Source organism: Elephas maximus, chromosome 12 (genome assembly GCF_024166365.1).
Source record: "Elephas maximus indicus isolate mEleMax1 chromosome 12, mEleMax1 primary haplotype, whole genome shotgun sequence".
In the NCBI taxonomy this organism is placed as follows: Eukaryota; Metazoa; Chordata; class Mammalia; order Proboscidea; family Elephantidae; genus Elephas; species Elephas maximus.
The window spans coordinates 80,839,448-80,851,793 of NC_064830.1; the positions used below are offsets into that span (position 1 = coordinate 80,839,448).

At 45.9% G+C, this 12,346-nt stretch overlaps 1 protein-coding gene across 6 annotated transcripts in view; it reads right to left on the reverse strand.

Moving 5' to 3' along the window:
• The window catches only part of DNAH3 (dynein axonemal heavy chain 3), a 195,904-nt gene that overhangs the window by 24,036 nt on the left and 159,522 nt on the right, over positions 1–12,346 (reverse strand). For 5 of the 6 annotated variants that reach the window (XM_049903316.1, XM_049903322.1, XM_049903317.1 and 2 more), the window contains 2 exons: positions 6,269–6,467; positions 913–3,054 (listed from right to left, as the gene is read on the reverse strand). In XM_049903316.1, the coding sequence (XP_049759273.1) occupies positions 913–3,054; positions 6,269–6,467 (2,341 nt within the window). Of the gene's footprint in view, positions 1–912; positions 3,055–6,268; positions 6,468–12,346 lie in introns of those variants that run through there. The other variant, XM_049903320.1, reaches the window with a different exon arrangement.

Below are 12,346 nucleotides of genomic sequence, written 5' to 3' on the forward strand. Positions count from 1 at the left end.
TTGCTTGCTAAAAGAAGCAGGGTTCCTTAGAGAAATGACTATTTCCAGATTAGGGGCAGGAGATGTACAAGATAGGCCTGGAATATATGTTGTTCTAGAAAGCAAAGAAGCTACCAAAAACTACTGGGTTTATACGAAAAGGACACAGGCACGAAGGAGCTGCCACAGGCCAAAGACTGAATAATTTGGGCATTGAAAAGTATAATGGCTGCAGTGGGGTAAAACACCACCATATTTGAAACATCAAATATGTTAAAAATCTATTAATTCACAATAGTACACAAATTTGTATTGGCTCACTTAGGAGTTTACTAGGGCACTACTTAATTATTCTGAAAGCTGATAAGTGAAGAGAAAGAATGAAGTATCTATTCTCCCTGTCCTGTTTGAACTATATTCAGAGTAAACCCCTGTCCTACGCCTTTTGGTATTATTTGAATTTTTTTAATCACAATGCAGTATTAATTATTCAAAAAAAATTTTTTTTAAAGGAAAAAGCCCTGCCGAGACAAGCAATAGTCAGAGAAAATGGTTTAAGATCAAGGTGACAAACTGGAAGGCAGGAAGCCAAGTCTGGCCCCTGGCTTGGACCTCAGGAGATAGTTAAGAAGAAATCTGAATGAGTGATGGAAATTTAAAATGGGAGCTTTCTGGTTTCTCTGGAAAAATCAGATGATCTGGCTATCCCGGGCTCATATTACCGCATGGCACAATTTGTCAGAGCTGAGTAGCAGCTGCTCCCTTTAGCCAGAAAAAAGAAGTCTTCAGTTGCCCAGATGCACCTTAGCCTGGCAACTGCTTGGCCATCTAAGACAATTGAGTTTGAGATCCCTGCTGTCAGAGATATGCTATCATTATCCATCCACTCATTCTGGGCTTTCCACGTCCTACCATATAACATTCTGTCCTTACCTGCCATTGGGTCTGCACCTGGAGACAACACGAAAATCAACGGTGCACAACAACTGGAATCATCGTAGGAACCCTGCAGATCAAAAGTGGGAGGTTCAACGTATACCTTTCCCATGTGTTCAGCAATGAACTCCCGAACAGCTGGAATAATTTTGTCAGGCCGCAAACATCGAAGGATCACCATCCTCTCTAGTCCTTGAATGAACTTCCACTGTCCGGGAAATGTCTCCTCATGGGGCCAGGCTGAGTCATAGATAAGTTTCCAATCCTCAACATTTTGTTCAAAACTTTCCATTAGGCCTTTCAGTTTGGGTAATGCGGATGCACGGACAACTTCCGACCATGCCTTCTCAGACAGCCATTCAGGAGCTGGGTTGGGGAAGGGGTTATCCAGGGCAATGCCTCCAGTTAGAAGGAAGTACCAAATTTCCTCATTAATTTGCTTTTTCTCTTTCATGATGCCGATGGTCAGGAGGAAGGAGAAGAGCAGTTTGTCCTTCTCAAACAGAGAGCGGCAAACGTTGTTGTAAATGCTCAGGGTGAAATGTTCAATGATGTACTCGATACGTAGGTCTAGCTCATCACTTTTCCTGCTGTTAGCCAGGGACTGAACATACAGGTTTATGAACCATGTCAGGGAGTACTGGTACATCGGCTCGATGTTGGCCAGGTCAGAGATGCAAAAGAAGATGGTGGCAGAATGAACAGCCACTGGCTTGTAGCCCATCCGAGTCTCATCAATCTGCATTTCTGTCACAGAAGCAATTTCCTGTTTCTCAGATATTTCTTCAGACAGCACTTTAGAGGAAGACAAAACTTTGATGGCAGTTTCATCCTCAAGGATGTTGCCCTCGGACAGGGAGAGGACCTCCAAGATTTTATCTTCAATTTCCTTTAGCTGCTTCTTGTTCTTGGCACTTTCCACAATCAACTGGTTCTTCTTCTCTTCCAGTTCTGGCTTCTCCTTGGCAGCCACAATGCCAAGGAGTTGATCTTGGAGACCCAAGGGGGTGATCATGAAGTTAAGGAGACAGACTTTCACGGCGACTTCAGGGAGGTAATGTGGGTTCCTCAAACGGGTTGTGATGTATAACTTAAAATCCTTGGAGTATTCAATGATATTTTCGCCCAGCCTCATATATTCAACCCCCTGCTGCTTGAATGTTGCCTTGAGCAAGATGGGTTCAATGGAGGCATCCAGCTCTTCTCCGATGTTTTCAAGTAAGACAGGGGTGCCAAATTGCAAAGCGTTTTCCAGTGTTCTCATATAGTTGGCATCAGTGAACTTGATGACAGACAGCTTATTAGCTTTCTCCATGTTCTTAATCCACTTATTGGCCTGCCCCTGAGGGTCAATCATTAAGGCCCAGCGTCTGGAATTGGACACAATGATGCCATTGTCAATGGAGAAGGAGTCAATGGGCAGCCCAGCAATCTGCCAGGCCCGGATTTTTACAGGATCCCCTAATGTGTTGCTGAGACTAAAGTCAGCAGAGCCAGGGATGACCTTCTCCTTGCAGTGCTCCAACCACTGCTTTTGGCACTTGGTCCGATAATCCACTGTAAAGGCACCCAGGTAAGCCACGGTCCCCGAGGACACCAACACATCCCCTGTCAGGTTAATATAGCGGATCCCCAACTGCCGGGCAGCTTCTGTCCATCTGTCCTTCTCTCCCCCAAGACCACTGATCAGCTTCTCTGCCCTGATTAGCTTTTGGGAGCAGATTTCAATGTTTTCCTCCAAGGCATTTTTCTTGAGGTTCATGTCTTCAAAGTCATCATTCAGGGCCTGCAGGCGGTCTTCCACCAGCTTCAGCTCTGCCCGCTTCAGGTTCAGTTTCTGCATCTGTGCGTCCAACTTCCCCTCAGCCTCCTTCAGCCGCTCCCGTTTGGGAGCCACCACTTTGGCCACGCGGTCGTATACCTCCATGGCCCTCACCCACTTGCATAGGCCTTCACAGGCCGATGACACATTTTTAATGACAGCTGGTTGGAAATCTGGGTGATCGATAAACTTTTCCCGGATCCTCTTCATGACGGTTGAGGGGATGTTGTCTTTATCGTATGTCTTAAGACTCTCCAAGAATTTCAGATCTCCAAGAATCTTTCTTGACACCCCCCAGAAATCTTCTATCATCTTACCTATTCAGTACAAGAAGCAGAGATAACAGGTACATACTATTAAGATCTTCTGGTTGAGACTTAAGACTGCATAGAGGCTATTCTTTGTATCTGGGAAAAACCATCTAAGCTCCTCACCATGGCCTGGGAGGCCCAGCCAACCTCAACAACTTCATTCCCAGCCACTCTCTCCCTCACTCTCTGGACTTGGGTTACAAATCACCTTCTTTCGATTCCTCCATGATCCCAAGTGCTTTCCTATACATGAGCCCTTCACCTACGCTGTAAATGGCATCTGGCTGGCTCCTGCCCATATTTTGGATTTCATTTTAAAAGTCACCTCCACGGAGAGGCTTCCCTAGATTAATTGCTCTCTTTAAGGTGGTCCCTCATCTCTCCCCCAGCATCTTCTCTTATCTCAGCTAGGAGGAGGAGTTTGCAAGAGAATCCTTCAAGAAAACAGCTCAGATATAAGTTAGCCTGAGCAAGGATGAGCTAGCCAGTACCTCTCCACCCTGGCTGTCCCTGGAATTTCCTGGGAGCTTACAAAATAGGAAAGCCCATGCTTCGTTCCCTTTACAGCACTTGTCACAATTTCTAATTTTTGTTTACTTTTTATTGTCTACCTCACCCTCAAAGCTGTAAGCCATTACTGTGTTTACTAGAATCTAGCTCAGTGCCTGATATTCAGTGATCACTAAATATTTATTGAATGAATATTACCCTGTATCCCACTCAAAGACAGAGAGGGCAACAAGGGTTAAAGCCTGTGAGCATGTATTTTGAATACTCCTTTTCAAATCTGGGAGGTAGTTTGGATGAGCCTAAAGCGTTCCTCTGGTGGACAGTGGGAGTGAGCGAGTAGGGTGGCACCTGGGCAGAAGGCTGTCCATGGCCTCCCCAGAAAACAAAGCCAGGCCCACATTTTCCTTAGTACCAACTGTGCTGCTGACTAACGATGGATCAAGTGAGCTGGAACGCCACCCTGGGACAGTGGCCCTTTTGTTGACATGCTGGAAAAAAAATTCAGGAGTCTCTTTGGCGCATGGTACTGTAAACACTTGCCAAGCTCAGTCGCCTCAAAAAGTTATGCTTTTAGACACTGTATTAAGTCAAACAGGTCAACTGTGTCCCATTGATTTCTAATGTAAGCACAGCCACCAGCCAAATAGTTTCCATGAAAATTTTTGTTTACATTCTGGAAATTAACCTGCGTCATTTAAATTGACAAAGCTAATTTGATAACTCTTTTGCTCCATTCACATGTACCCACTAAATTCTATAGGTTGGGTGAATAATATACACCAATTAAAAAAAAAAGATCTCATCAAGTCGACCCTGACTCATAGTACTCCATGAATGTCAGAGTAGAACCATGCTCCATGGAGTTTTTGGTGGCTGATTTTTCGGAATAGATTGCCACATCTTTCCTCCATGGTGCCTCTGGGGGGACTTGCCAACATTTTGGTTAGCAGCTGAGCTCGTTAACTGTTTGCACTACCCGGGGACTCCAAATAACATACCATATTTTTACACAAATAATGCATGCCTCCTATGTTTGTTTGCCAACCTTGCCCTCCCCGCTGGAGATATTTTCAAGGTATTTTTATAAGAGCAAAATTAGCACAGTGCACTTATAAAAGTACCTCTGGGGGGAGGGAGAGCTTGGCAAACAAACGCAGAAGGCACAGGTTATTTGCATAAACTACGGTACACAATCTGCTTTAGTTTTAAGGTAAGGCAGGTAGATGTTGGGTCCTGTGCTGATCATCAAGGATCCAAGAAAAAATTGACATGCATGATCTGGCCCTGCTTTGTGTATCACAGGAGTTCTCAACCTTGGCTGCATCTTAGAAAATGCTACTACTGTGCTCAGGCTGCACTCCAGACCAACGGCACGGGCCTTAGTATTTTTTAAGCTCCCAAGTGATTGCAGGGGCAACTAGGGTGGAGAGGTGCTGGCTAGCTCATCCTTGCTCAGGCCAACTTATTATATCTGAGCTGCTTTCCTAAAGGATTCTCTTGCAAAGTCCTTCTTCTGCTCCTCCATTCCCAATCTCGTTTGCATCTTCTTCAGGTGGCTTTTGGCCAGAAATTGGCCAAAAAGGAGGAAATGTTAAGAAAAGAAGGGGAAGCAAGAGCTGGAGGTTCCCACGTGAGGGTGCAGAGATTTCTAACAACATTTCTGAAGGAGTGAAGGAGTGGAAGGGCGGTTTCCAGGAAAGGAGAACTCAGAAGGCAGGAAGTATCACTGGACTTGGTTTTTAAAGCTCTTGCTCAGTTCTAAGACACTGGTCTTAATACAAGGTCCTACAACTAATTCCGATTTTAAGTAGAATGGACGTTTACCCATAAATGCCTCTAGGCTCAATTGCAAAACAGAGCTTTCCTTTGTCCCTCCTTTATTCCTTTCTCCTCATTTCCAACTCTTTGTAGTCTAGCCTCTCCCTGTCTCTCTGCTTCCCCTTGCCCCTCTCTCTTACTCTCCATTGGCAGTGCTCTCTCTCTGTTTCCACTCCTGTCTGTCTCCTTCTGGTCTTTTCTTCCCACTTGCTTGCTCTTTGGCTCTGTGACTCCCCATGTGTGTCTCTATCTCTGGGTCTCTCTGTCTTCATTTTTCTCCCACTTTCAGCATTTTTGTCTCTCAGGTTTTTTTTCTCCCTGTTTCTCTCTCCACATTTCTCCCTCCTTTGTCTCTCTATGTCTGACTTCAGGTATGTGAGTCTCTGTCTCTCCTACTCTCTCCCTGTCTCTGTTCTTCTCCTTCCTGGTTTCTTCCCCTCCCGGTCTCTGTGTGTGTTTCAGTCTCTCTCTCCACCTCTTTCTCAGTGTCTCAGTCTCTTTCTGTCTTGCCTTGCTTTCTCCCTGCACCTTTCTCTCTCCTGTTTCTCTCTGCCTCTCTCCCTCTCCCACACACCCTGCTCTGTTTGTGCTTGCTCCATGGCAGTCCTTTTATCTATGTGACCTTCATTTTTGGGATGATTTGCAGGCAGGGGCCTTGACCCAGCTTAGCTTCACCCACAGATGCTGCATCTTCCCAAATGAGGAAGAGGAGAGAGGATGGAGAAGAAGCACAAGTGAGACCTACAGGTGCACAAGTACATCCCAGTGCCTTTTTTTGATTCCTCCAAAACGGTGCTGCCTGCTGGCCTGGTGGGGGCAGGGGCACCCTCCCTGTCAGGGACCAGCAGACCCTGAGGCCTCTGGGTGGGGTGGGGGTGCTGGTGGGGATTACCAGAGCCACCGGGGTCTGGCTTCCTCTCTGGTCGCAGCCCTTTCATGACACAAATGCTCTCCATGACCAGCTTGACCGGGCCAGGGGGGTTCTGCATTGACTTCACCAGGGAGATGTCTGCAGGGTTCAGGGTGTCGAGCGCGGCTAGTGCGGCCTCCAGTGCTGGCATCGCCTCTGCCAGGTCTCCCTCACATTCGTTCTGCAGGCAGTAGAGAGAAAGGGTGAGTGCCTGCATGTCCCCACGGGCTGTGCCTGAAAGCACTGCCCTGAGCGTGGCTCTCGCTGTCCACCAGCCACAGGGAAGGGGCACGGCCTCAGGGACTGCGGTTTGGATGCTCTGGACATCTGAGCATTCACCTAATCTTAAAAAATTAAGCTTTTGGTTTTTAACAAATTCCCAAGAGATATATGCAGTGGGTAACTTCACACCCATCAATTAGAGATGGAGTAAAGGGTAAGGGTGAGGCTTGAGTGACAGACGGATTGAGGACCTGGGTGGGAAGAGGGTCAGGTCAAGTTTAGGGGAGAAATAAGGCATAAGGAATGGAGAAGGTGAAGGATGGGCTCAGAATCAGGAATATATTTCAGCTCAGAGACGGGGTAGGGAGGAAAGAGGGATAGGGTGAGGCTTGGGGATAAGGCAAGGTGCCATGGAGTTGATTCCAACTCATAGCAACTGTACAGGACAGAGTAGAACTGTATTCTTTACAGAAGCAGACTGCCACATCTTTCTCCTGCGGTGCGGCTGGTGGGTTTAAACCACTGAAATTATGGTTACCAGCCGAGCGCTTAACCACTGTCCCACAGGGATCCTTTCAAGGCAGGGTCAAGATGAAGAGTGGTGGTAGAGAATACAGCTGGGTAGGGAGTCAGAGGTAGGGTAAACTCAGGGCAAACAGGACAGTGTTATGTCCACTATTTGCTAATTTAACAACAAAATTAATACAATGGAATATTATTCGGTCATAAAAGAAACACAGCACTGATTCCTGTTACAACATGGATGAGCCTTGTAAACATTATGCTAAGTAAAAGAAGTCAGACACAAAGGTCATCTATTGTATGATTCCATTTCTATGAAAAAGGAAATCCATGGAGACAGAAAGCAGATTAGTGTGGCTGGTTGCCAGGGGCTGACAGAGGCGAGAATGGGAAAAGGCTGCTAATGAGCACAAGGAATGAAAATGTTCTGGAATTAAGTGGCGATGTCAGCATGATTTTGTGAATATACTAGACAGCACTTAATTGTATAATATTAACAGTGTGTGAATTCTGTATTAATTTTTTTTTTAAAGAAAGCTTAATATTATAGGATTTTAGAACTGGAAGGGGCCATTAGTTAGGTTTTTTAGTAGTTCAATTACCAAATTGTACAAAAAAGAAAAATGAGGTCCGTGGAGATAGGATAGCTTAGCCAAGGTCACCCGGTTTAGTCACAGAGTAGGCTCCAACCCTGAGCTCCCGTCCCCTCTCTCCACTAGTGACCACTCTGGTTCTGTCAGTCCCCCAGACCAAGGAGGGATCGCACAGCCATGACTGAAGTGAAACTTCACAAGAGAATGTCAAGTCTCAGAAAACTTATGGCAAGCGTGTGCTGAAGCTTTAATATCCTGCAAGTTTACTGTGATAGACAAAGGTGTTTCCACCTTTGTACGTATCCTGCATGTGTGTGCACATATGTACGTACCTGCCTGTGTATATCATAAGAAGTCCTGGTGGTGCAGCGGTTAAGCACTCAGCTGCTAACTAAAAGATTGGCAGTTCAAACCCACCAGCGACTCCATGAGGAAAAAAAAAACAAAACTGCCACTCCATGTGGCAGTTTGCTTGTGTAAAGATCACAGCCTTGGAAGCCCCATGGGGCAGTTCTACTCCATCCTATAGAGTTGCTGAGTTGGAATCGACTTGATGGTGTATATCAGGGGCTTTGTATTTTATGTTTTCTGCTTTTCTTATAAACGTATAGTTTTATTGGGCCTCATCATGTTAAAACAATATGTGTCCCCCTTATGCCCCCAAAATGAGCCATGTCAGATGTCCCCGACATCAAAATGGAATGTCCTGCTTCAGATGCCCCCTTCTCATCGCTATGACATCCATCAGAGTAAAGTGCCAAGCACAAGGAAAAAAAACAAAATCAAAACCAAACCTGCTGCTGTCGAGTCAATTCTGACTCAGAGCAACCCTATAGGATGGAGTAGAACTGCCCCATAGGGGTTCCAAGGATTGGCCGGTGGATCCAAACTGCTGACCTTTTGGTTAGCAGCTTCCCTCTTAGCCACTGCGCCAGAAGAACTACTCAAACCAGTCTTTCCTGTTTCTCAAGTCAGCTTCAGAAAGGCTTTGGTGGCAGAGGAAACCCAAGAGGTTGGCTCCATCACAGCTTCGGATGTTTGGCTGATTTTAATAGTCCAGGTGCCTATGGTGTCCCATCGTCAACGGTTCCACCCTATTTTCTTATAACCTGCCAGGCAACTAGAGGCCCAACACTCTTCATACCTGCCAGTGACTTTCTAGCTCCAAGCCTTTTCCTAGGGGGCAGGGCTGGACACCACCTTGGTCTTGGGGCAAGCCTGGTTGTCCAGTAACTAACTCAAAACCGAAACCAAATCCAGTGCTGTTGAGTAGATTCTGACTCATAGCGACCCTATAGGACAGAGTAGAACTTCCCCATAGAGTTTCCAAGCAGCACGTGGTGGATTCGAACTGTCGACCCTTTGGTTAGCAACCATAGCACTTAACCACTATGCCACCAGGGTTTCCCACTAACTCAAAAAAAAAAAAAGAGGCCTCTAATTGTGACATTACCCATAACAGTGACTCGCAAGCCTGCCATGCCTCAGAATCATCGAGGTACATTTAGAACATCTTCCCCGTCAGGCCCCACGCCCGGAGATTCTGAGTCACCAGTCTGGGTGGGGCCTGGGCACCTGCCTTTTTTAAAACTCCAAAGGTGATTCTGACATACAACTCTGGTTTACACTATTGGAACGCTGAACACAAAGGGGAAGGAGGAATCAACTTAAATGCCCAGTAGGGGAATGGCTAAGGAGCCCTGGTGGAGCAGTGGTTAAAGCGCTTGGCTGCGAACCAAAAGGTTGGCAGTTTGAACCCAGCAGCTGCTCTGCAGGAGAAAGATGTGGCTGTCTGCTTCTGTAAAGATTACGGCCCTGGAAACCCTATGGGGCAGTCTTACCCTGTTCTACAGGGTTGCTATGAGTCAGAATCGACTTCACGGCAATGGGTTTGGGTTTAGGGGAATGGCTACTTGATGGGTGATGTGCTTACTTTAAAAAGTCATTAAAAGGATGACAAGGGTATTTTGGGAAAGCATTTGTAATAGGATACTAAGAAAAAAAAGCATGATACAAATCACAATTGTGCTGTGTGTAAGAGCTAGGAAGACACTTGGAAAAATGAGTGTTAAAATTGAGCTTTTCAAAGTTCTCTCCTGTGTGTCATCACTGTTACAACAGTTGTTTCCACGATAAGAGTATCATGATTAAGACTGACCCTGTGGCTTTGCAACGCAAGGAGCAACAGGGCTGTTGGAGACGGATGAAGCATGGGGTACCCTGGTGAACGTATTCAGCTCTGCAGTCATTCTGGCATCATTTATTATCCTTATTAGGGGAAAATAAAGGATTCATGAGCTTAAAAAGAATCATCCAATTAAAGCAAAACTTTGTGCTTGTGAAGCATGTGTGCCAGAGACCCTACTCTTTCCCTTCCGGTCTCCTCATTTCCCCAATATGGATTCCATTCACATGGCTGAGCCCCTGCTATGCATTAGGCTTCACACTGGGTGCTCTTCCTTGTAGCATCATTTATGGAGTGTGATGAGAGTAGAGAAAATTCCCAGACCTCCCGTGGAGGAAGAACTGCAGCTCTGAAAAGTTCAGGGCTGAATTCTGGGCCACATGAGAGCCCCAGGGAAGCTGTGGAGCAAGCACAGATTTCTTCTCCTTGGGTGGACTCTTCTCCCTCCTGACACACCTCCATGATGTCACTGCAGGACCCGGGATGGCATGGCAGACGTGAGACCTCACCCTCTGCACCGAAACCCAAGGTGGCAGTTTATTGCCCTAGAGTGGGTGTGGTAGAGAGTCCTCGGTCATCTCCTTATAAACCTTAGTCACTGCCCTCCTCCCTCCCTCATGTTTGCCCCTGACATTGCAGAGCAGAATCCTGAGTATGGTTTCCCCCTTTCCTACGGTCCCCTATGTGGTGAAAGGCTGGCCTTATCAAGCAGGCAAGTCCACGTGGTACAGGGCAAAGAACAACTGATTTGGACCGTTAAGGCCTGACTGTGGCTGGGCACGTGCTACAAACATTACATGCTTTTCTCTTAGTATTCCCATTTTATGGATGAGGAAACTGAGGCTAGGCAAGGACAGCGAAAATTGAGCCCTGGTATGCCTATAAAAGCACGAAAGAGGACAAATCCACGTGTCTTCAGGGGTCAGGTGGTTGTTCTGAGTGCGGGAAGCCAGCTAGCTGGGGCTTTGGTGAACTGGGACACACAGGGGGCAGCACCTGGTCAACACCACTGATGGTGCAACACAGGAATATAGGCCCAATGTTGCCAAAATGCCTGATTTGGGGTTTTTTTTTTTTAGGGAAAAGTTCAACATTCAAATTTTTTTTACTTGAAATCTCCAGAATTTTAAATGTCAAAAACTAGTTTTGAGTTTTAAGAAATACTCTGGGTAGTGTGTGTCACAGTGAATATGTGCTCCCTAGCTGCCAGTTTGCAACTTCTGGAATAAGGGTCAAATACAAGGGTTTTGGGACCAGAGAGCTCTAAGTTTGAATCCTCGTTCAGTCACTTAGTAGCTGTGTGACCTTGGGCAAGCCTTTTAAGTTCCTATATCAGGATTTCCTCATCTGTAAATTGGGAACGATACCACTTGCTTACAGCGCTACTAGGATGACAAAAGGTAATGTAAATTAGGTGGAGTCGGAATATATCTCCCATGGAGGAAAGGAATGTTGTCCGTCTTATTCATTCCTATTTCCCTACTGCCTTGAAAAGTGCCAGCACATCGTAGATGCTCCATAAATATTTTTGAAATGAAGGAATACAAGAGACACCACCATCATGCTGATTAGAAGTTGTTACTGTCATCTTGTTGCACAATGGCAAATCATTTGCCAGATTATGGTTCTTGGTGCTGGCGGTCACCGTCTTTTATGGTTCCACTCATGCCACTAGGCCTGTGAGTGAACAAGTCTCTGATACCCAGGGCATTCACTGTGAGTCTCTGAGATCAGGGATTAGACGAGAGGCCAAGTCTCAGAACTCATCGGAGAAAAGTCAGTCTGGAAGGCCTGTCCTTTTCAAGAAAATAGCCCATGACCCATTTATCATAGAAGGCAGACACAGGCTATTTCTTCAAGATCCTAGTTTCAAAAACAGTTGACAGGCTTTTCTAGCTGCTAAGTGAGGGCATAGGACAAGAACCTTAAGCTCAGTACCACGAGCCTTGGATTCTGATCACACTAACTAGCTGTATGACTCTGGTCTAGTCATTTCACCAATGAACTTCAATGCCATTGATTCTCAGATATTGACACCTGTCAGTCCTAAGTCTCAAGGTGATTGCGATACTCAAATGAAATAGTGTACTCAAAAGCACTTTAAGAAATACACATCACATCAATGTTAATTAGGTGTTCTTCCAGTATCTGAATATAAGTTAAGCCCTTCCCAGGATTATTTCTTCTCTGGGTGAAAAAAAAAAACCTTTGAACGGAACCCTTTAGGTTCAACATCCATTCGTTTGATAAATATTTATTCCACACCTACATTACACTAGGTGCATTTGAGCAAAAACATGATGGAGATGGAGGAGACAGCCAGGTAGGTATCTGCAGGAAGAGCATTCTGGGCAGAATGCAAAGGCCCTGGGATGGGAGCTTGCCTGGTGTTTCTTTGAAGGGCAGTAAGGAGGTCAGTATGGCCAGAGCAGAGTGAAAGGGGAGGGGAGTGAAGTAGTAAGAGATGAGGTCAAATCATGCCGGGTCTTGCAGGCAAATGGAAAATACTGGAAAACAATAATGCTTCCTGAGGAGAAC